The sequence below is a fragment of the Zeus faber genome (genome assembly GCF_960531495.2).
Source record: "Zeus faber genome assembly, chromosome: 3".
NCBI classification, from domain to species: Eukaryota; Metazoa; Chordata; class Actinopteri; order Zeiformes; family Zeidae; genus Zeus; species Zeus faber.
Window position 1 is genome coordinate 34,219,367 of NC_137190.1, and position 22,578 is coordinate 34,241,944.

The window sequence follows — 22,578 nt, forward strand, 5'->3', positions numbered from 1 at the left end:
CGTAAACAATCTACTAATGTCAAAAAATGTTGAAAGTGTAATCTACTCACAATCAATATGAACTGCGCCAAGTACCTCGGCACCAAGTACCTCGGCAGCCCCTCGGCCCGGACTTGAATGGAGTGTCCAGTAATCATTTCCAGTTCGTCAGTCGAACATTAACCCGCTCGCCCAAGCCTTTGTCGGCGGGATTCCCGGACTCCCGAGTCGTTTGACGCACCCGTTCGCCACGAACGAGTCGTTAGCGAGCCTCGCGTCGCCGCTCCGGAATACGTCGCGCAACGCGTGTCCGCGCACACGCAGGAACGCGGCGTCGCGTGTGAACGTCGGAGCCCACGCTGCCTGACCTCCCCGCCGCGTCGCGTGTGAACGTCGGAGCCCACGCTGCCTGACCTCCCCGCCGCGTCGCGTGTGAACGTCGGAGCCCACGCTGCCTGACCTCCCCGCCGCGTCGCGTGTGAACGTCGGAGCCCACGCTGCCTGACCTCCCCGCCGCGTCGAGCGGCCGCCTGCTCGTTTCGCGAGGGAACGCGGTGCGTCGTTTACTCCCCGGGGCGTGTGATGGGTTTGTTTCCGCGCGACGGAGGCAGATTTTGCGAAGCGCCGAAGTCACCGCAACTGGCGACCACTGGACCCACCCCGTCACCCGGGAACCCTGGCAACAAGTGACTTGTTTTCGGCGACATTTATCCCGAGGGCCGGTGGGTGGAAGGTCGTCGGTATCCCCGTTTAACGCTCCCGAACCCATCATGCGGACCACCGAGGAGGCAGAGGGCTTTGACGGCGAGGCCTCCAACACCTCCATGATCTCCGGGGCCAGCAGCCCCTACCAGCCCACCACGGAGCCCGTGCGTGCGAGGGGCGTGCTGGGAGGGATCAGGTGCGACATGGAGTACCTGAAGTCCCACCTGGGCATCCTGAAGGCGGTGGAAGTGGTAAGCTACGCTGTGGTGATCTCTCTCTCTCTCACGTACCCGTTAAGTTTTATGTACTAAAATGACCCTGAGAATTTAATTGAATCTTCCCGAAACAAAATGTCCAAATGTGTGAAAGTGCACAGAGGCCATGGGACTCACCCCCGCCCTCTACCCCGCTGCTTGTGTTTCCTTCACACGTTGGGTTATTTGACACATTTGGGGTTAAACGTAGCTAGAAACTTTGTCTGGTGTGTAAGGGGATTGTCACTGGTCATATATTGGTCATTGCATTATTACATGTTTATCAGAATCAGATTCAGTTTTTATTGGCCAAGTGTGGTCACACATTCAAGGAATATGAATCTGGTTGTCAGCGTTAGTAAAATGTCAAAATAAGTCAAATAAATAAAGTGAAGCAATATTTACAAAACATATTGACATACACTGGGTGATATTCGTAATAAATAGTGATAAACTGTACTTACAGTGTATGCAACAGGCAAGCAGCACATTCAAAGAGGTAGAGTGTAGAAATGGTAACGATAAAGAAAATGCCTTGAGAAATGAATGAATTCAGCATAGCTGTTTAAGATAAAGAGGTAAAACATGTGATCACTTACTCTGGTTTACTCTGACCTTAGATTCCACCTGTAGGTGTAATTTCATTCTCACCATCTGGTTGGAGTCAACCAGCGCTGGGGACTACAAACACCTCACACCTCAAGTGTTTCAAGATTCGTCTTTGTGGTTTTTGGTGGGACATGGGAAATAAGGACAGTTTTAATGTCGCTGTTGAACCACTCGAAAATTATGCTCCTCAAGGATATCGCACATAAATAATTCTAAATGATTCTATCTATCTATCTATCTATCTATCTATCTATATATCTATCTATCTATCTATCCTTAAAACCATCCTAGTCCAATTGTGAATTTTAGATTCTTTATGAATCAGTTATGAACACAATAATCATATCCGACTTCAGCAGCACATCTGTAGATGTTGCATGAGACTTCCGTTGGTTAACAATAGCTGTTGGTATTTCTCCAAGAATGGTTAAATCTTCCTGATATAGCCTCAAAAGTGTTTTCAAGTGTAAATTCAGTTTAGTTCTTATTGGATCATCAGCCCAGTGGTCTGAAGGAAACTGTCTACAACGCAAACCCGCACAGTTCACCTGTCAGCGTGTTTGACCTCCGCTTACAGCATGTGTGAGAGAAGGCTAGAAAGCCACCTGTCAACACTGGGCGAGTTTCTAGAACACCAGAATGAAAGAAAACGTTCCCATTCTCGTTCTTTGTTCATCTCATCACAATGGATCCAAAACAAATAGTCTGTTGCCATTTTTCTACCAAAGCGCTCAATTTAGCCGTTGCTGCCCCTCACAGCTAGAAAAATGTCCCAACAGCTGGAAAATATGAAATACAGTGGATGTTCGTCTTCCCACTGTAAGGCCACGATTTTCCTCCCGTCGTCGTGTTTATACTTTGAATAATCTTTTGACGGTTATTTTTCTAATATTGACTTATCTTGCTCAGGCGAGTCATGTGGCTATGCGTCACCGTCAACTGACAAGGACAGAACTTTTCAATGACACACACAAAGTGTATGGGAGCTGCCTTGAAGTCTCCCTGCTGAATGCCACGAGCCCCAGGAATGAACTTTGCTTACCGTGGGGATTTCAGGCTGATAGTTGGCAAGGGTAAAAGATTAGGTGCACATGATAAACGCTCGACATGCACCTTTTTTCATAAGAATACAACATTTCATAGCACACATGGATCTTCGTTTGGTACTTGGACCATAAGTGCAACCCCGCCCTTAACACGGGTAACACGTGCATGGCTGAATTGGTGGTTATCATTTTCACTTGAAGAACCCCTGAAGGAGTTTGGTTGCCCCCATGGAGTGTTCCTCTAGTTGTGAGTTAGGTTCAGCTAACAGATGAGTTGTCTTCAACAATTGGTGACGTGCATAGGGTTGATGATCTCCATCTGAGGTTGTTTAAACCAGAAAGTGGAAAACGAGTTAGTTCAAACATACGTTTCATTATTTGTTTTCGAAATTGTTGTTGATTTTCAGTTTAAATTTGTGTAACTTTTGGGCGATTATATGTTGTGCTTTTGTTCGACACGGCTTGTAAAGACATTAAGAAGGGAAAGGAACCATTGGAATGAAGGTCAATCAGACAGGCTCACTTGGAAGTTCTCTCGGGTTAAATGTGTCCTGTTCATTGACTCGCTTTTCCTCCTGATGCATTATGACTTCCTAGGGGCAATTTGAGCAATCTTACATCACCCACACCAAGTTATAAAAGGGTTTTAAACTGATGAGAAAAAATCTCCCATTTTTTGAAATGGGAGATTTAGAGGAAGTTGATGAGATGCAACTCCTCTGTGTTTTTCTAAACATACAGTACATTTACATTTACATTTACATTTAGTCATTTAGCAGACGCTTTTATCCAAAGCGACTTACAAGGGAGAATAACATTCAAGCTACATTGCGACAGAGATTAGTGTAACAACAACATTTGTGTAACAATAAATACTGCAAGGTGGTGCTAAGTAATTGTAGGTTAGGACAGGAGGTACTCACTGAAGAGCTGGGTCTTCAGGTGCTTCTTAAAGACAGAGAGGGAGGTCCCCGCTCTGGTCATTTTTGGCAGCTCGTTCCACCAACGTGGAACTACAAATGAGAATAGCCTGGATTGCCGTGGCTGTATGGCCGGCAGAGCCAGGCGACGCTCATTTGACGAGCGCAGCATCCGGGGGGCAACATGTGCTCTTACAAGAGCATTTAAGTAGGCGGGAGCATTCCCAGCAATCACTCTGTAGGCCAGCATCAGAGACTTGAACTTGATGCGGGTGGCTACAGGTAACCAGTGGAGCTCGATGAGCAGCGGAGTGACATGTGCCCTCTTTGGCTGGTTGAACACCAGTCGCCCCGCCACATTCTGTATCATCTGTAGTGGCTTCACCGCACAGGCCGGCAAGCCTGTTAAGAGGGCGTTGCAGTAGTCGAGACGGGACATCACCAAGGTTTGTACCAGCAGTTGAGTGGCATGTTGGGTCAGGTACGGCCTGACTTTTCGGATGTTGAGTAGTGCGAAGCGGCAGGACCGGGAGACGGCGGCAACATGGTCCGAGAATGTCAGTTGGTCATCAATAATGACACCAAGATTCCTTGCAGCCTTGGTAGGAACAAGAGATAGAGTCGATTTTAATTGTTGTCATTCATGTCAGCCCAACGGCTGCAGCATGTGTTAGTATTACCATTGCGATACCAAAATTGGCACATATATGCAGGTTTTTTGAATGCAGGTAAACCCACTAAAATAGCGGTTGACTCCGTTCCCATTGCCAGCAGATGAGTATGCCTTTCTTTATTTTTTTTCTGGTGTGTCATGTTTGACATCACGAAAAGGGGCGTGCCATTTTGATTTCCAGTTTGATTGGGAACCGGCAACGCCCGGTGCATGGAGAGCCAGCTGCTGAGCAGGCCGGCTCTGCGCACATCAGGCCCGGTCCTTCGGCCGCGGGGAGCGGAGACGCTCCTTCGGTTCGGAGGCCGACTTGGGGCGATACTGGAGTGGCTCGGAGCCCAGTGGGGAGCGTGGAGGTGTCCTCACCTTTTCATTTGTCTGGGGAATGAATGCCGATTGTTACCTTTCCCATTAAAGACAAAAGCCATATACAAGGCTGAGTCTTTACCGTAGCGGCCCGGGCTCGATTCCGGCACGAGGCCATTTGTTGCACGTCATCCCCTCTCTCTCTGTCCCCTGCCTTCCCTTTCTCCCCACACTGTCACTATTGAATAAAGCATGAAAATGCCAAAAATATATCTTCAAAAATGTTTTAATAGAAAGACAAAAGCCAGATGTTAGCGGGTGTTAGTGGGTTTTTTCGTGCAGTGGAAAAGAGGTATTACTGGAACCATCTTCTCCTCAGCTCCTGCCATCAGTCAAACAACCATCCATGTTTTTGACAGCAGCTTTGTTTTGTTCTCTTTTGACCTCCAGGCGTTCCGAAGACAGAATTTACAGGATCAGTTTACCATAAGTCATTCATTTGGAAATATTTGCAAGACACTTACCTTGTGACCGTGTCACTCCCCACCATTAACAATCACGAAAGAGAGTTACACTGTGTTGTGCTGTGTTGTGTCAATGGTTTTATCTGTGCATGTTCAGTTCCATTCCCGTGCGAAAACTCACCGCTAAAACTAGTTTGAGTAGCTTGCTCGAGTTTCCTTTGGTACATTTTCTTCTCTGCTGAAATGAAGAAGTGCTTATCAAACAAAACTTTTTGTTAATTTTATGTTGTGTTATTATGGCCCTTGTAATTATTTGCATTGTCAGGGCCTTCCTTCGGGGAAACATGCAAAGAGGCATGTAGAAAAGTACAGTCTCTGTGTGTGGAGAGTGAGTGTACAAGTGTGTTCTGCATGATCCAGTGCTGCCCCTTCTCTCTCTTTGTGTCGCCTGCGCGGTAATCCGATCAGGGTGTATCCTCTCCCAGAATATCGGGGGCCTCGTCTTTGTGCTTCTTTGCTGACAGAGTTACCGAGGCCGTATCTGGCGTTTGCCTCAGGCTTTGGAGGTCGATAGTTCCGCTGTCGTTTCCCATGCCATTCGTACACGTACTCTGTCTTCCAATGGTTTGTAAAAGACCTGCAGCTTTCGCTCAAGTTTCAAGATGTCACCTCACAACATATCCATGTATTCGTCTCAGACATAAAATGTGGAAACCCTAAAAATGCAAAATGTTAAGCGCTGACGAGGCGTGAACTATTTTAAAGGACATTGACCACAGGTCGCACATTAAAGAGGAACAGGAATGTCTTGTGTGGTTCTGTAGAACTTGAAACATTGCCATCATTCTTTTCGTGGTCCTCTTACACGGGAAAGTTGAATATTATATACAGGGGTTCTTTTTTTCTGAGTTTTTTTTAAGCAGTCTGTTGGTGTATTGTAATGGGATTACCAGATGCTACCAAATGTCAACGTGCACTTCCTGTTTGGAGTGAAACAGCCACATGCTCTGGTCTGTCCTGTTTAAAATACCAGTTTTTCTGGTTCGCAGGGAGTCGCACTGACAAGGCGAGCAGTGTTTATTCTTATGCATTTTTGATGCAGGCACACTTGCACAGTGTTAGCTTTTTAATTTTGTAGCATTTTAAAAGTGTGTGTGTGTGTGTCTGTGTGTGTGTGTGTGCATTTTTTTATATATATACACTACACGCACTACTCACAAAAAGTTAGGGATATTTGGCTTTTGGCTGAAATTTATGTAAAAAGTTCACGCTACAGTGATATATCATGAAAGGAGGGCATTTAAGTAGAAGCATGCAATTATGATTTCTTCATCTCAAACAATGTATTGAAACAAAAGCCAACAACAGTGGTGGGTTTACCACAACAAAAAATGTCAATGCCTCAATAACTTGTCATGTGGCCTTGAGCATCAATTACAGCTTGACAACGACGTCTCATGCTGTTCACAAGTCGACTTATTGTCTGCTGAGGCATGGCACCCCACTCTTCTTGAAGGGCAGCCCTCAGGTCATTGAGGTTCTGGTGTACAGAGTGACGAGCCTCTACACGGCGACTCAGCTGATCCCATAGGTTTTCTATGGGATCCAGGTCTGGAGAAAGTGCAGGCCACTCCATTTGAGGTACCCCAGTCTCCAGCAGCCGTTCCCTAATGTTGCGACCTTGATGAGCTGGCGCATTGTCATCCATGAATATGAAATGAGGCCTGTGTTGTTCATGCAGGGGCACAATGACTGGATTAATGATGTTATTCAGGTAGTATGGGCTTGTCACTGTACCATTCACAAAGTGTAGGGCACTTCTGTATTGACTAGACACACCTGCCCACACTGTAACACCACCACCACCAAATGCTCGTCTGGTGACAACAGTGGGTGATGCATAGCGCCCTCCTTGACGTCTCCCACATCGTTGGCAGCCATCATTTCTGCTCAACGTGAATCGACTTTCATCAGAGAACAGCACTGAGGCCACTGGTTCCTCGTCCAGCGTAAATGCTCCCTGGCTCATGCAAGACGATGATGCCTGTGCCTGGTGGTGTGGTCACGTACCCTTGCAGGTCGTCTAGCACGCAGACCACGCTGATGGAAACGGTTTCGAATGGTCTTACGTGACACTTGGGTGCCTCTCACCTCCCTTAAATGTGCCTGGAGTTGAGTGGCATTCATCATCCGCTTCCGCAGGGCACTGTTCACAATGAAGCGCTCATTAGTGTGGGATGTGGCCAAAGGACGTCCACTTCTATGCCTTTCTGTGACTCTTCCAGTGTCTCTGTAACTCTGTTGGAACCTGCTGATGACACTCTGTGACACTCTAAGCTCAGTGGCCACTTCCCTCTGACAACATCCTGTTTGAAGCCTCTCAATGGCGAGGTACTGTTGATCAGTTGTTAGGTGTTGTCTTGGTCATATGATGTCAAAATGTGAACAGCATGATGAAGAGGACTGTTTAAATACCAATTCTAATTGAACCAGGAAATGTATTGGTCGATTCATGGATCAAACACCTGTTGTGAATTTTTCCGTTCAGCTCCTTGTTAGAGAACAGCAAGTTGTGCAAAAAGTACTGAAACATTGAACAGTTGGACATGTGCATTCAAAAGTTTAGAGAAGGTCAAATTAAGTTCACCTGTAAAGATTATAGTGCATTTTAGGTTCATCCTGAAATTTCACCTGAAAGCCGAATATCCCTAACTTTTTGTGAGTAGTGTAAATTAGGTCTGCCCCCTGAAAGATGACAAGTCGAAGCTGTCAGTCGACTGAGATTCTTGAAGTGGAGCAGTCATATTTTTTATATGTATTTGTTTGTTCTCTGATATTACGTTAGACGCGGCCACAGCGTCACATGCTGCCGAATAGTTGAATCTTCCTATTGAACAGCCAAATCCGATTTGACGGACAAGATTCTGAGTTGGCTGCTGCCCTAATATATATATAGATAGACATACAGTACACTGCATATATACACAGTGCATGTTGCTCAGTACAGATTTTTATTTAACAAAGTGTTGTTGCTAAAGCCTCTTTTCTCTGTCCATAATGTTACTGTGTGCAACAGATGGTCTGTGAGAAGAGCATCCAACTTCAAGTTTACGAATGCACTCAGTCAAGTCAATAAAGGGGGGTTTGGGTGTGTTGGAATGTGTGTATTTGTGTGGCCAGAGGTTGTCTTCATACTAGCACAAGGCGTAAAGGAGTAGGAATTAAGATTCACGTAAAATTCTAAATCAGTCTGAATGCGTACCGTCTTCCTCCGGCTTGCTATTCTACCCCCTCGTCTACCTGCCACCATTATGCGGTCTATCAACCATCCACAAAAGGGTAGACTGCTAGAATAACCAGATCTGGTAGAGACAATGGCAGTTTGAGGTCAGTTCAGTATTGAGCCAACAGAATATTCAGGAGGCGTGTTGCCGGGACAAATATGTGGTAAGTCTAGAGGAGTTAATTGTCTGTGTTAACATCAAAATGTTTCCCCAGTTTTTATGTGATTCAGTATGTGCCTTTCCAGTAACTCCTTTCAGAAATGATGATATAAAGATAAGGTGGGGGAGGGATAATTAGGGGGGATTAGCCTGAGGGATGCCATTGTCTGACACCTGCTGCTGAGGGAGGTCCTGCTTTTATCAGGAGACATGACATCATCTTTGAGAGGGAGTACTCCCTTTCTTTCCCCAAGCATGCACGCACGCACACACACACACACACACACACACACACACACACACACACACACACACACACACACACACACACACACACACACTCTCTTCTCTCAGGGCGTAAGCCATTCAGTGTAATCTGCAGTCGCAGATGCTGTGTTTTGGATTTTCAAGCACCAATTACACATTGATAGTGGTACGTTTGCTCGACATGCCTTGGTCCTTGTGTGTGACCTTATTACATTTTTTTATATTTAGATCTGCTATGAAGTTTTTGTCGCAAGTTAACATGTTAAATGATATATGTAAAGGATTGGACAATAGAGCAGCGGAATTAAGTAGATGGGGCGGTGGAATAATTACTAGCAAAAAACAGTTACAGGCAATTAAAATGTTCCTTAAACGTAATCCATATCAGTATTGGACCTAGATTCTGAAGAATGGGAATGTATTTGATAGCCTGGCATCACTAGACCATTTTGCAAATGCGTATTAGTCTGGAATCTCTCCGTTTATTTTTGATTTCCAAGGGCCGTTACCAACGGCTGCAGACCAAAATGTCTCTGGACGCATTTGGATAAACCTACAATCAATCAGAGCAATGAAATGTGTGACGTCGCGCTGAGCCAGTGAGTTGGTGAATTAAACTTTTACTAAATCCTGTCGGAAGTACGACAAACACATCTTTCTTATCAACAAAAACTTTGTTTATTACTGTCGGGATAGAAGGTTCAACAAACCGTTCCACGTCAGTGGCAGCCATCTTGGTAAGGTGCGTCAAGGGCTCTCCTCTGCATTGTCATCGTTTCAAACCCGCCCCATATTAGATACATGGTTGTGATTGGCCCGACCCTGGCAAGGATGGTGGAAATCTGTTTGAATGGGAGGGTGGCCAGACGCATTCTGCCAGAGAAAATGAAACATGAGCTTGCACATTCATCTGATTCCCAGGCTAATGGCTATATATTTGATGTCCAGACATGGAAAATGTATTACCGTTGCATAAGAGGGGAAGCATGTTTTGCTGCATCAGGGACAAAATGGCACTTTCTAGCCAAAAGCAAATCCAAGGTTAGACCAAAATAAGTGAATAGTAAACTAGCTAACAAAGAAGACTGCTTTATTTGTTTTTTGTTTTTTGTCTGTATACCGCAGCACGTATTAAAAAACCAATGCTATAATAGAGGGGAAACCAAACTCACAATTCTGTCCTTCGGGTCCTATTGTCAGTTATCCAGATGGACTAAAATCATAAATTACTCTTAACATTTTATGTCTACAAACCTTGAACATGACATCATTAAACATTCAGTGACTTTTTTAATTTTTTTTATTTGTAATCGACTTGTGTTTTCTACAGTCTTATATAGGTGAGCTCAGTGGGTGGGCGTGGCTTCCAAATTGAATGCTTTGATCTGATTGGCTGTGTGTAAATGAGCATCGCTGACATCATGCAGGGACGCTCTATTAAAACCGAAATGTCCATTTCTACCGTATTTATACGTCGGTTCTTTTGCGCGACCAGTAAGGTGTTGACAGTGTCAGAAAATATTGCCGTTTTGGTTTAACATCCAACGGTAACATTTTCTGCTCAGTGATGTTCTCTCTTTGCCACACACTAGCAACTTATCATGGTGTCATGTGTTAAGCATCATTTTTTTTTGCCATGGTGGCTTTTCATTCAGCCATGATATGAGGTTTTGTGGCTTTTCGGGCACGGGGGAAACGGTGTCACGGACCGTGTTTTGTCTCCCTCCGACTTGCTATTCCATCCCCTCTCGTATCTGCCGCCATTATGCGGTCTATCAGCGATACACCGAATCCGTCACTTGGGTAGTCTGGTGAGCAAGCCAGATCTGGCCCAAACCAGTTGAGACCAGGGTCCGTAATTTGTGACAGTGGTATTCTATTGGTTCTTTGTTCGATTGAGGGGGGGTCTTGGGAACTGACGGAGCCAAGTGGTGAAGCCGTGTGTGGTTTTGTGTTGCGGGGCGGACAGCAGAGGAACACCTAAACAGCGTAATTCTTCCCATACTGCGGTTTGGGGGTTGATGTCGTGAGATGGTCATTGGAGGCGACCAGGAGCTGGACTAGACTCTTCTTTTAATAGCATGGACAGTCTCTTCATCATCTGGGAAGCAGGGGCTTTCTGCTCTGACGACTCCTTCTGAAAAGACAGAAAACGACCCCACTAGACCTACCAAACAGTAAAACCAGCGCTGCCTCGAAAGTCTTTTTAATACGTCATGAAATACTTGGCAAATCATCACACACATCTAATTAATAACAAAGATGATGATCCATGATCCATCTATATCTTTTATATATTCACCCTTAAGTGTTTCAAAACAGGGTTTTTAGAATACTTAAATCCACTCCGATTCTCTCTGATCCAAGATCAAAATTTCAAGGTTGCACAAATTCATCACTTCCAGCCAGAATATCAGCTCCAGCAAAACAAGTGTACACTCACTCAACCTAATCCTAGTGATTAGGTTTTACTCTTTTATTTTCATTTATTTATTTATTTATTTATTTATTTATTTATTTGAGATTCGGTTCTTGACAAGTCACTCACTAAAATGATTTGATTTAGTTGGTTTTGGGTGAGCTAGGAAGCACTTCCAGTGCTAAACGAGAGTTAATTATTTTCAGTTTGTGAATTGATGATTGACTCACTCGCCCAGAGTGCCCCCCCGCCCCCCCGAGTCATTTGAAATATTTGTTCTCTATGAACAAAACGTTCACGAGCCTTCCATCACTATTATTATGCCTTTAATAATAAGCACAATTCTACATGTTTCTGACACTTTTAGTGGTTAACAGGATAATGGTGTGTCGGGTTATTTCATTGTATAAAGTTTGCCATAGCAGCATAAAGGTTGGGAAACAACTGTTCACTGTGGTGGGGAAACACAGGATTTTGCGACATCTCAAATCGGCTTTTATTATCCACACTCTCCCTCTGCTCTCGGGTTGGGTGACATCACCGGCGTTCTTTGAATCACACCTTTTAATTTCAGGCAGAGTGTTGTAGAGGTCAACACATCCTGGATTTCACCCGGAAACAAGAATACTCCTTCATGTGCTCTGCCGAACCCTTACTATTTTATCCTGACCTTTGGCCTGTTTTATTGCCATGATCTGTAAACCCCTTCACTCAGCCTAGTCGTTTTTTTCTCTCTCTCTCTCTCTCTCTCTCTCTCTCTCTCTCTCCCCGTCCTTTCAGGTCCTGGCGCTCATTTCCTTTATCTGCATCGAGACCATCATGGTGTGCGCTCCCTGCGGGGGGGTCTACTTCTTTGAGTTTGTCAGCTGCAGTGCCTTCGTGGTGACCGGAGTGCTCCTCCTCATCTTCAGCCTCAACCTGCACACCAAGGTGCCTCATGTCAACTGGAACCTAACGGTAGGTACCTGCACGTTGCGCTTGCAGCAGTGTTAGCTGGCCCCCATCAGAAATATGTGTTGTTGTTTTTTTTGCCCTGGTTGCTGGTGAAACTGTAGAGACACATGGATAAACATGGCCTCCATTCATTCTCAGTGATCTCCTTTACTGGCATTTTGGTGTGAGTGGAATGAGTTTTAGGGTGTCACCCTCTTCCCAAAGCTAATAGATATTATGTGATGTCGTTCCAAATGGAAGAATACGGCAAAGACGCAGACTATTTCTACTGCATAGCATACCACTAACTCCTCACTGATGTGACTGGGCCAATCCAAAATAATTCATTTAGATGCAATCTGTTGAATCTGAGAGGTAGCTACCCTGACCAGAAAGCAAAATGGTCGTTACCTAAATTGAAAACCCGAGCACTGAATATATTTGGGTGCTTTTACCGGGATCTGCTTGCAGTAATAGTGTCTCAACATCACTGAAAATGTTTACCAAGGCGCAAACAACTTGGCTAGTTTTATTTCTTTGTTTGGTTGATTGTACAGGGACAGCGCACATTGATATACACTACTGTACATGTGCCAGAGTTAGAGCAAAGAGTCGTCCAACGTCAACTTTTTCTACAGTCCCTTCACCTTTTTGGTTCCCATCACAGACGATAATTGAAGAATTTGTGTTAATATGTCGTATTGGAGGGGGGGTCATTTGACTAGCTTTGCACGTGGTGGTCTTCTTTCAGTTATTATTGTAGTCACTTTTTTGTCTTAATCCACATCCTTTAAAAAAGCAAGATAGCTTTTATTGGACAGGGGGTGGTTCAAAAAAAGCTGCTCGTGTTACTGCAAGGCTTACATTCCGGGTGAACCCAAGTCAGGGAGTTTGATGCTGAAGTAAACCAACTGTTTATTCCCTGGTCTCTTTGGCCAGTTTAATCATTTGGATTTGTGAGTTAAAGCTAATCCAGGTGTGAGTCCGGTGGTCTCTTTAGAAGCTGCACTGTGTGGCTTTCCAACAAGGTCTTTCAACCTCAACCTGGCTGGTTAATCATTTTCCCAGCAAGGTGTTGTTACGTAAGTATTATGTTATAAGACGTTAAGTTTCACTTTGGCCTGTTATTAAACTCCCAGCAGCAACTCTCTTTGAGGCACTTTGGCTGTGCAGAGCTGTGGTTTGTGCTCAGTGCTTGCACTGGAAGACATGGTGTTTTTGCACAGAAGATATTTGATCGTTCTTCATATTTTGTGTGAAATCCGTCGTTTGTCTGCTTTGCTAGCAAGCAATTAAATTTTTTTATCATCAAAGTTTCACTTGAATAATGACATTTTATTTCTGTGTCATAGCAGTATGAGCAACTCGGGCTTGCTTGAATCGCCTGCTGTAGGACGCAGACTGTACTAGGGCTGAGTGATACTTTGAAGTTATGACGTTTGTGACATTGTGATCCACATTTTACAAAGTAACAATAAGAGCATGCAGTACATATCCTAAGAAATCTGACGATAAAGAGTTTTTTTTTTTTGTTTTTTTTTCCACTTAGGGTTTTGGGCTGATATCATACTTTACATGACGGCCATTGGATTTAAGCACAGGGCTTTTGAATATACAAGTCGGCACTAGGGTTGGGCGATCGTTTCTATTTTCATATCGTCAAATCGTGATCTACTCGAGATCGCTGATATCCGATCCGCAGGGGGCGGCAGGAATAGGAGGGGCGGATGGATGGATGGATGGATGGATGCTCAGCCCTTGTTATTGATTTTGTCCTGTCAACTCCTATTCAACACCAGCTCCGAGAGGGCACAGAAGGAGGGAGAGAGTGGGGGAGGGAGAGAACCATGTCAGTCTTTGTGTGATCATCCACTGACTAGGAGCACTGGATCCTGAGGAAGAGCACACACTCATGCACAATCTGAGAAGCATTCATAGATTTTTTTTTTTTTTTGGGTTAAATTGACAGGGGTGGGTTAAGAATTATTTTTTTTCTCTGCAAGATGACCATCCCGTAGCATTGACGCGCCTTGCGGATTCGGAGGCCCCGAGAACGAGCATCTCCCCCAGACCACGCCAACAGTGTTCCATCTCGGTAGACCTTATTATCTTAAAGCGGCGCTATGTATCTTTTAGTATTTAAAATTTGGCTCCCCTGCAGTTTCGGAGTGCGATTGCACTTTTAACACCACTGTTGTAAAACTCGGTCCGGTGTCCGAAAATAATTTATTTCACCAGACAAATTTGAACCTTATCGGTCACGTTTCAAACAGTCTGTTACAAATGCAGATATAGTGTCCACCTAGGTTACAGCGGCCCTTGCACGGACCTTGCCGCTTCCGGTGCTGAGTGCTCGTGGAGCTGCGTGGAGAGAGGGCGCCGGCTGGGACGGGGACAAACCCTGTGGCGCAATGAAAGTTTGAGCCGGCGTGTTTGACCGGCAAGTTTATAATCGATTGTTTGTTTTTTGTTTCTTAAATAAATTTTACTCTGTAAAATTACCAAAGCCAAACATCAAGCAAATGACATAGTGCCATAAAGCGTAACGCACTTCTCCTGCTGTTAAGTTCCCTAGCGCAAACAGCCATCCAACCCCCCGTTGGAGGTGGGAATGAAAGAGGTGCCACCAAGGTTCTCCAAGAATCTCACGAGTCAGTGTACCATGAAAATCATTCTGAAGCTGTTATTTTAAGGTGAAAAGGGTCCATAGTGTTGCTTTCTTACCTAAATAATCATCTTGAGCATGGCTCAGCGTCTGACGGAGTTTTGAAATAATCTAACCATTAAGCAATACAGTTAATGATACGTGAGTAAACATTTATAAAAGAGTTTGAGCATTTTATTTAAACAAAGAAACCGGGTTTCGTGCGACTATCATATCATCATAATATGCCCCTGGGAATTTCACCCAGAGTAAGCACTTTTCTAAACCTGACTTCCAAGCCGCAATCTCCGTCCATCTTCTCGCAAAAAACTCCACTCCTCTCAGTGGAAGTCGTCCCCCCCCCCTCCCATTATTTATTCATTTGGAAGTGGAATTTGCAGAATTTTCAGGGGGCACACCTGGCGGGCTCTCACGGCACGGTGGTTGAAAAAAACTGCTCTGTTGGTTGAAAAGTCACCTACAAAGTAAAAACACAAGCCCATGTACTGCGTCCAGCGAGTATGGCCCGCTGCACATGCTCCATCCTGGCGGACAATCCATTGAAGTCCGCCACACCGATGAACTAGAAACATATACCTCTGTTAAATTCATTTAATGGGTTTTAGGTCTATGCTGGCTATTTCCTGACGTTTACATGAAACAAAAAATCCCTGTGTGTGAGGGTCGTGGGGCATCGCGGTGCGGTGTCCGTGTCTCCCACACTCCTGGAGCACGGCAACCAAAGCCGGAACAAACTTTTTAAAATGTAATTTATTTAATTAGGCCTTGTAGATCTTATATGAGTTAAGATTCAGCAACTGGATTGCTTTTTTCTCGGCTCAGATTTTTTCATAAACACATTTTGATGGACTGATTAGGTGAAATCAGTGAAAGTTACTGAGTAAATAAAACGCCCGAAGAAAAGCTCAAACCCCATTGGCTCACAGAACCTGGAACTTGTGCTCAAACCCCATTGGCTCAGAACTAGGGTCTTGGCTGCTTATTCAAAATTAAAGCTGCACACACTGAAACAGCCCATTTTGGAACATTATGATATAGAGGCATGTCACAAGGGCTCAAATGCATAATCTCAGTGGTATTTTCAGAAAGAATTTTCGAAGACATGTTTTAGGGATCTCAGAGACCGATATTAACATGTGTAAAAAGGTTCATAGTAGGTCCCCTTTACGCTAACAGGCTGCCTAGAGTGTGATGGTCCAGACAATGTATCTGTGATTAAAAAAAAAAAATCTTATCTCCCATGTTTTATTGCCATGATCTGTAAACCCCTTCACTCAGCCAAGTCATTCTCTCTCTCACGTGTGTGTGTGTGTGTGTGTGTGTGTGTGTGTGTGTGTGTGTGTGTGTGTGTGTGTGTGTGTGTGTGTGTGTGTGTGTGTGTGTGTGTGTGTGTGTGTGTGTGTGTGTGTGTGTGTGTGTGTGTGTCATGTGAGACAGCGCCCCATAATGATTATCAGTCAGGCATCTGATCACGAGGTCAAAGCTCCTTATTAACTCTTCCCCGCCCAGGCTGGTAGGATACACACCTACTGTCCGTATTCAATATGCTTAGGGCTGAGCAGTAAAAACATCACCAATTTCTGTATGTGTCTTAGTGTGATACACGGACCTGCCAACCTGCACGCATTTTGTGTACAAACCACACAATTCTTGGTTAATAATAAAATACAAAGGTACGACATGCCAGCTGAAACTATGCAAAAAAAATAATATTATCGTAATTTAATTACAGAAAACAATCAATACAAAACAGTGACCGGCCGATCAGTGTAGGATATATCTTCTTTGATTCTGTGCCAGTCAAATTTACACGGCTGATACTGCGTTCATGTACTGTACTTGTAAAAAGACTCTGATACTCAAACCATATACTAAAGTAATGTAACGTAGCTGACGCTCAAAAAAGAGAGCTAAAGAAAGAAAATGTCATCTGTTTGGAGGTACTTCAAGGTAAACAAAGATCGAATAAAGTATAACTGATAGATGACTGCGTATCTATCACTGTCTATACAGCAGAGCGTCTCCTCTGGTGCACAAGCTTGCTCCGTTCGACTCTTTTGACGAGTCACTCAGTAAAACGTTGTTCGATTTGATTCAGTTGGTTTAATGCACGGTGAGTGACAGTGACCGTTCCATGTTATATTTTAATTTATTGGAACTCTGGAACAGTTGCATGTTCTATTATTGTTCCATAATGAATAATGAACAATAATAAACGGTGTCAAAATCGGCAATCTCACTATTGTATGTGCAGCTGTCCTATTACATGAGTGTGATCAGATCACACAATGTTTTTGTCATTGATGTACAGCAGATATACCCAATGTGAGCAAGACTCAAAATGATCGGATGACAATGTAAAAGTTATTTAATAGTCAATGTTTTATTATGAACATACAATTGAATGAAAATCAGAATCAGTAGGTAAGACTTTAGAAATCCGGAATCTGAATCGGCCAAGAAAATTGCAATCGTGCATCCCATAGTTGGTAAAAATGTTCGGTAACTTCAGATTAGATGATGCATTTCAAGGGGTGTATCCTAATGAGATGAGTTTGTATACTATATATAGTAAGTCGTAGTAGCTCGCATACGATGTGATTGGCCTCCTTACGAGACGGCTACTGTGTGAATAACTGATGGAGTCATTTAGCTTCAGTAACTCAAACACCACAGAGAATCCCTGTTACGCTATTGTGGCACTCAACATATTTTCCCAAGGTTGGTAGGTCTGGATACATAACTGTGTGTGTGTGTGTGTGTGTGTGTGTGTGTGTGTGTGTGTGTGTGTGTGTGTGTGTGTGTGTGTGTGTGTGTGTGTGTGTGTGTGTGTGTGTGTGTGTGTGTGTGTGTGTTCGTCCCCTACAGGACCTGATCAACACCACTGCGAGCACAGTGTTCTTCTTCTTGGCCTCTCTAGTGTTGGCCTGTATCAACCACATCACCGGCGCCGAGATAGCGGCAGTTGTGAGTACAGCCTCTTCCAATACACCGAATCACTCTCCTTCTTCTGATAAGGCCTCATTCATGAAGGGTGCGCTGCACAGATTTATGCCTAAATCCTGCATAACCACAGTTTAAGCAAAAATAGGTTTGTTCTTACTTTGGAAGAACATTTTGACCTGCCTCGGACCATGCGTCCCAGTCCTGGAAAATTTTATTGCCGAACTTACCGAACTACATGTGAGTGGCATATTAGAACCACAATTAGTAAAAGATGAGCAAATATTCGATATTACACAATATACAATTTAAAAAATCGAAATTGTTTACTACCAATAATTGTCTGACACCTAATATTTATCTTCTGTGTTTTTCTATATGTTAATTAACTCAGTTGGTTATGTGCAGTTGGTTAACTTTATACAAGCTAGTTATTAAAGCGTCATATTCATCTCCAAGCAGATTTTTATTTATTTTTAATTTAATTTTTTCTCCAAGCAGGTTTGATAGTGGATGATTTCTCTTTATGGATATATTTATAGATATTGTTGTGCGGCTTCGGGAGAGGAATGGGAATAGTTTTATTTTTCTGGTAGTAATCAATGTTCTGTTAACTGAGAGTGATCCTTGGCTGATCACCTGGTTTCTACTGGCAAAAGAAGCCCTTCTTTTATTATGAATTATTCCTATTTCATTTTATAATCATATCAGTGATAAACTGGAACCGCGACTTTTTCACAAGACCAACCACACCACGTGAAACCATGATGTCCAAATCCTCCAAACACACACCCGCACAAAACAACCTCCATGCAATTAATTAATAGGAAAAACAACTTTTTTATCAATCTACTGTTTTTCTTTAAGCAATTTGAGTGCGATCGTTCCGGAAAAAAACGGCATCTAGTACAGTACAGTACAGGTACTCCTCACTGAACGACCAAGTTCCGTTCCTAAGACCAGGTCATTAAGTGAGTTGGTCGATAAGCGAGAACCAGTGTTATGTCACGGTAAGGGGGCGTGGCCATTGCAAACGCTAGGGTAGTGAATACTGACAGACTGTGGGAACGACACAGTGTATATACAGTAGTGTGTGTGTATGTATGTATGTATGTATGTGTGTGTGTGTGTGTCTTTATACACTATATACCCACGATATATACTATAGACACACACTATATATACACACACACACTAATATATATATACACACACACACACTAATATATATATATATATATATATATATATATATATATATATAGTGTGTGTCTATAGTATATATCGTGGGTATATAGTGTATAAAGAATATATAGTATATAAAGGAAGATGCGTGATGAGATGCTTGACGCTGAAACGCCGTGGTATTGTACGCAGCGTACAATACAGACTGCTCAGAGAGCTGGTTGTAAGTCTGAACGGTGGTTAAACAGGACGGTTGTTAAGTGAGGAGTACCTGTAGAGTCGGCTCCTCCTCTTTGTTTACCCCTGTCAATTTAGAATGGTTCAGATTTATCAACATACGCACGTGTTAAACAAAGGTGGCCTGTATGCACGATTCTTGGATCCGGTGCTTACTTTACGTACCCAGCTGTTTGTGCAGAGTAAGAACATTTCTATGCACATGTTCATGACTGAGCACCGTTGTGTTTTGAACGCAGATCTTTGGCTTCCTGGTGACGTGCGTGTACGCCCTCAACACCTTCCTGGCGGTGAGGAAGTGGCGCCTGGGTGACGGCAGTCACGGGAGCCTCCCGACCAGCGAGTACATACGAGCACGCACGGCGTCCCGTGGCGAGATGGAGGCACGCCCCGAGCTGGCGTGAGAGGCCGAGCCACAGCGACACATCACCGAGGCTGCAGCCGTGGTCAAGATCTCGGCTCGTCGCAAATCCCGTGACGCCTTCCGCGGATCCCCCCCACCCCAAAAAAAACAAAAGAAAAACACCCCGAAATGTTGGGACTTTGGGAGGCGAACTGGACAGACAGTGCATTTTCTCCGCAGAGATGGAGGGCAAAACCCAGAAAGGACGCACTGTACTTTGAAGGTCGTCCGTTTTGGGCGTTCTTAACCACTCTCTCAGCGAGACGCCGCGACCAACTTCCCACCTCATTACTCTCGGCCTTTCTTCCTCTTCTTCTCTTGTGCTAATCATTCCGTTTGCAGTGATTGAACTTCACGCCGTGTAGTTTGTTGAGTTTGAGTCAGTCTTGAGCGGCGCAGACGATACCTGCTGAAGGATCAGTTGGGAAGGCTTCTTCAACCATCCAATATGGGTTTTTAAAAAATGTATTTCAAGGTTAAGGATGTCGGAGACTTAAAAACGTGTCTTTGGGAAAAGGAGGATGTTTCACTACTAAGTCGAAGGAGGAGGACTCCTACGCAATGGATGGATGCGTGGATGGATGCGTGGGTGTCTCGTGACTCATAAACTTGGACTTGAGCATTACTCTGTGGCATCAGAAATGAAGCGAGAAAGAATTTTAAAATTTTGAATTCTTCTATTCTTTTTACACGGTAGGTTGTTTTTTTTAATTTATTTTCTTTTAAGCCAGCATTGTCTGCTTGAAAGCTCTATTGTGCAAAGACCCTGAATTTATCACATACCACGTTATGGGTTGTTGAATCAAACAGAATCAAACAAAAATTATACTGGGTCTGTAAGACAGCAATAAAAAAAACATTTTTAAATCTTTTTTGACCAATCTGTTGAAATATGGAATAATATTTACATTTTTTTTATATATATCACTACCCACAAAAAGTTAGAGATATTTGGCTTTCGGGTGAAATTTATGGAAAATGTAAAAAGTTCGCGCTACAGTGATATTATATCATGAAAGTAGAGCATTTAAGTAGAAGCATGCAATCATGATTTCTTCATCTCAAACAATGTATTGAAACAAAAGCCAACAACAGTGGTGGGTTTACCACAACAAAAAATGTCAATGCCTCAATAACTTGTCATGTGCCCTTGAGCATCAATTACAGCTTGACAACGACGTCTCATGCTGTTCACAAGTCGACTTATTGTCTGCTGAGGCATGGCACTCCACTCTTCTTGAAGGGGGCCCTCAGGTCATTGAGGTTCTGGGGTACAGAGTGACGAGTGGCATTCATCATCCACTTCCGCAGGGCACTGTTCACAATGAAGCGCTCATCAGTGTGGGATGTGGCCAAAGGACGTCCACTTCACTCTTCCAGTCTCTCTGTATCTCTGTTGGAACTTGCTGATGACACTCTGTGACACTCTAAGCTCAGTGGCCACTTCCCTCTGGGAAAATCCTGTTTGAAGCCTCTCAATGGTGAGGTACTGTTGATCAGTTGTTAGGTGTCGTCTTGGTCTCATGATGTCAAAATGTGAACAGCATGATGAAGAGGACTGTTTAAATACCAATTCTAATTGAACCAGGAAATGTATTGGTCGATTCATGGATCAAACACCTGTTGACATTGAACAGTTGGACGTGTGCATTCAAAAGTTTAGAGAAGGTCCAATTAAGTTCACCTGTAAAGGTTATAGTGCATTTTATCATCATCCTGAAATTTTACCTGAAAGCCAAATATCCCTGTGTGTGTGTGTGATTTTTTTTTTTTTTTTTTTTTTAACCCGACTTAATACTAGTGCAGAAACGATGACAAGGACCAAAAGATACTGTGACAGCCTTCTGACTCTGAATGCCTGAAGTTGTTTTCTATTTTATTTAATTTTTTTTTTTAAACTGAGAGGAGCATTCCGGTTAACTTATTTAGCGAAATAAAGAGGAAGAGGCTCTCTCTCTTTCACTTTTGTAAGATTACACACGGAAAAAAATGAGTTTCGATTCTAGTTGCTTGGGGGTGCTTGACTGGTGATTTTTCCATTGGAGGTACTTGTTAATCGATCACTGTAAGCATTGTATAGGTGATGCTTCGCTAATCATTTGAAGGGTGAATAATCGTAGGTATTTTTGTGTTAATAACGTCTGTTTGTCATCGGTTGCTATGGCAGCCGGGGGATCAAAAATGACGGCGATGGGCAGCACATTTAGAGATGTTATGTTGTCGTCGAAGAGCAGCGCCCTTAGCCTACACAGTACAGCTCGTCTCTCAGGTAATGACGAAACGCAGTCAGACTTTGAAGTTTTCCCTCAGACTCCCCTGAAGACACTTTGAAGTAAAAAAAAAAATATATATATATACAAAAAATAAATCACAGGGTGCCTGGCGGCCGAAAAGACCGACCGCGAGAACTCGCTTTTGCCGCTTCTTGTTGGCCACGGCAGGAGGAGCGGGTTTCGCGGTACGGTGGATTTGATTGGGCGGAATCAGTGGGCGACCAAAGGAGAAACAAAAGTAGAACTCTTCCCATTCCTTTATCGTCCATCACTTGAAAGACAAACAGTCAATTCATCTAGAGAAATCTACGACCGAGTCTCCCGAGGCAGGATCGTCTGCCTTTTTGACGACTTTATATATTACCGATAAATTGTATTTACACTACATTGTCATTCAGTGTTCAGTTGTTTTGAGACTAGTTATGTGTGTGTGTGTGTGTGTGTGTGTGTGTGTGTACTGTTTAGCCTTAGTATCGTGCAGTTGCAGACTTAAAATTAACTGTATAGCGACATCTGCTGGTTGTAGCCAACTATGTACTGTATTTCTTCATGAAACCTATTCACTCAGCATAAGTGATCGAAATGAAACAAGGATCAAATCGAAATAGATCGCTTGCGTCTAAGTAAGTTGAAACGCTTCTACGTTAACAGATGCTTTTAAAGCCTTGCAATGGCCTCGTTTGTATCTATCGAGTCAAGCGTCCGTGCTTTTCAGTCAATCGGGAATTGTTGGCTACTAACTGCCCCCCCCCTCCCATTTAGTGAGTGAGAGATTCGTATGAAAAGGACAATCGAATATCATTATTTATGTTTGTCTATAAGCTTAGGTTCTTTACTATTATTATTATTTTGGTGTG

At 43.6% G+C, this 22,578-nt stretch overlaps 1 protein-coding gene across 1 annotated transcript; it reads left to right on the plus strand.

Moving 5' to 3' along the window:
• Positions 1–749: 749 nt before the first annotated feature.
• cmtm4 (CKLF-like MARVEL transmembrane domain containing 4) lies at positions 750–20,480 on the plus strand (the record flags this gene model as incomplete). The annotated part of the gene is made up of 4 exons (XM_079997049.1): positions 750–935; positions 11,863–12,039; positions 17,549–17,647; positions 19,285–20,480. 4 exons carry the CDS (start codon positions 750–752, stop codon positions 19,447–19,449), a joined length of 627 nt encoding a protein of 208 aa, XP_079853175.1. The 3' UTR covers positions 19,450–20,480.
• Between the last annotated feature and the right edge of the window lie 2,098 nt (positions 20,481–22,578).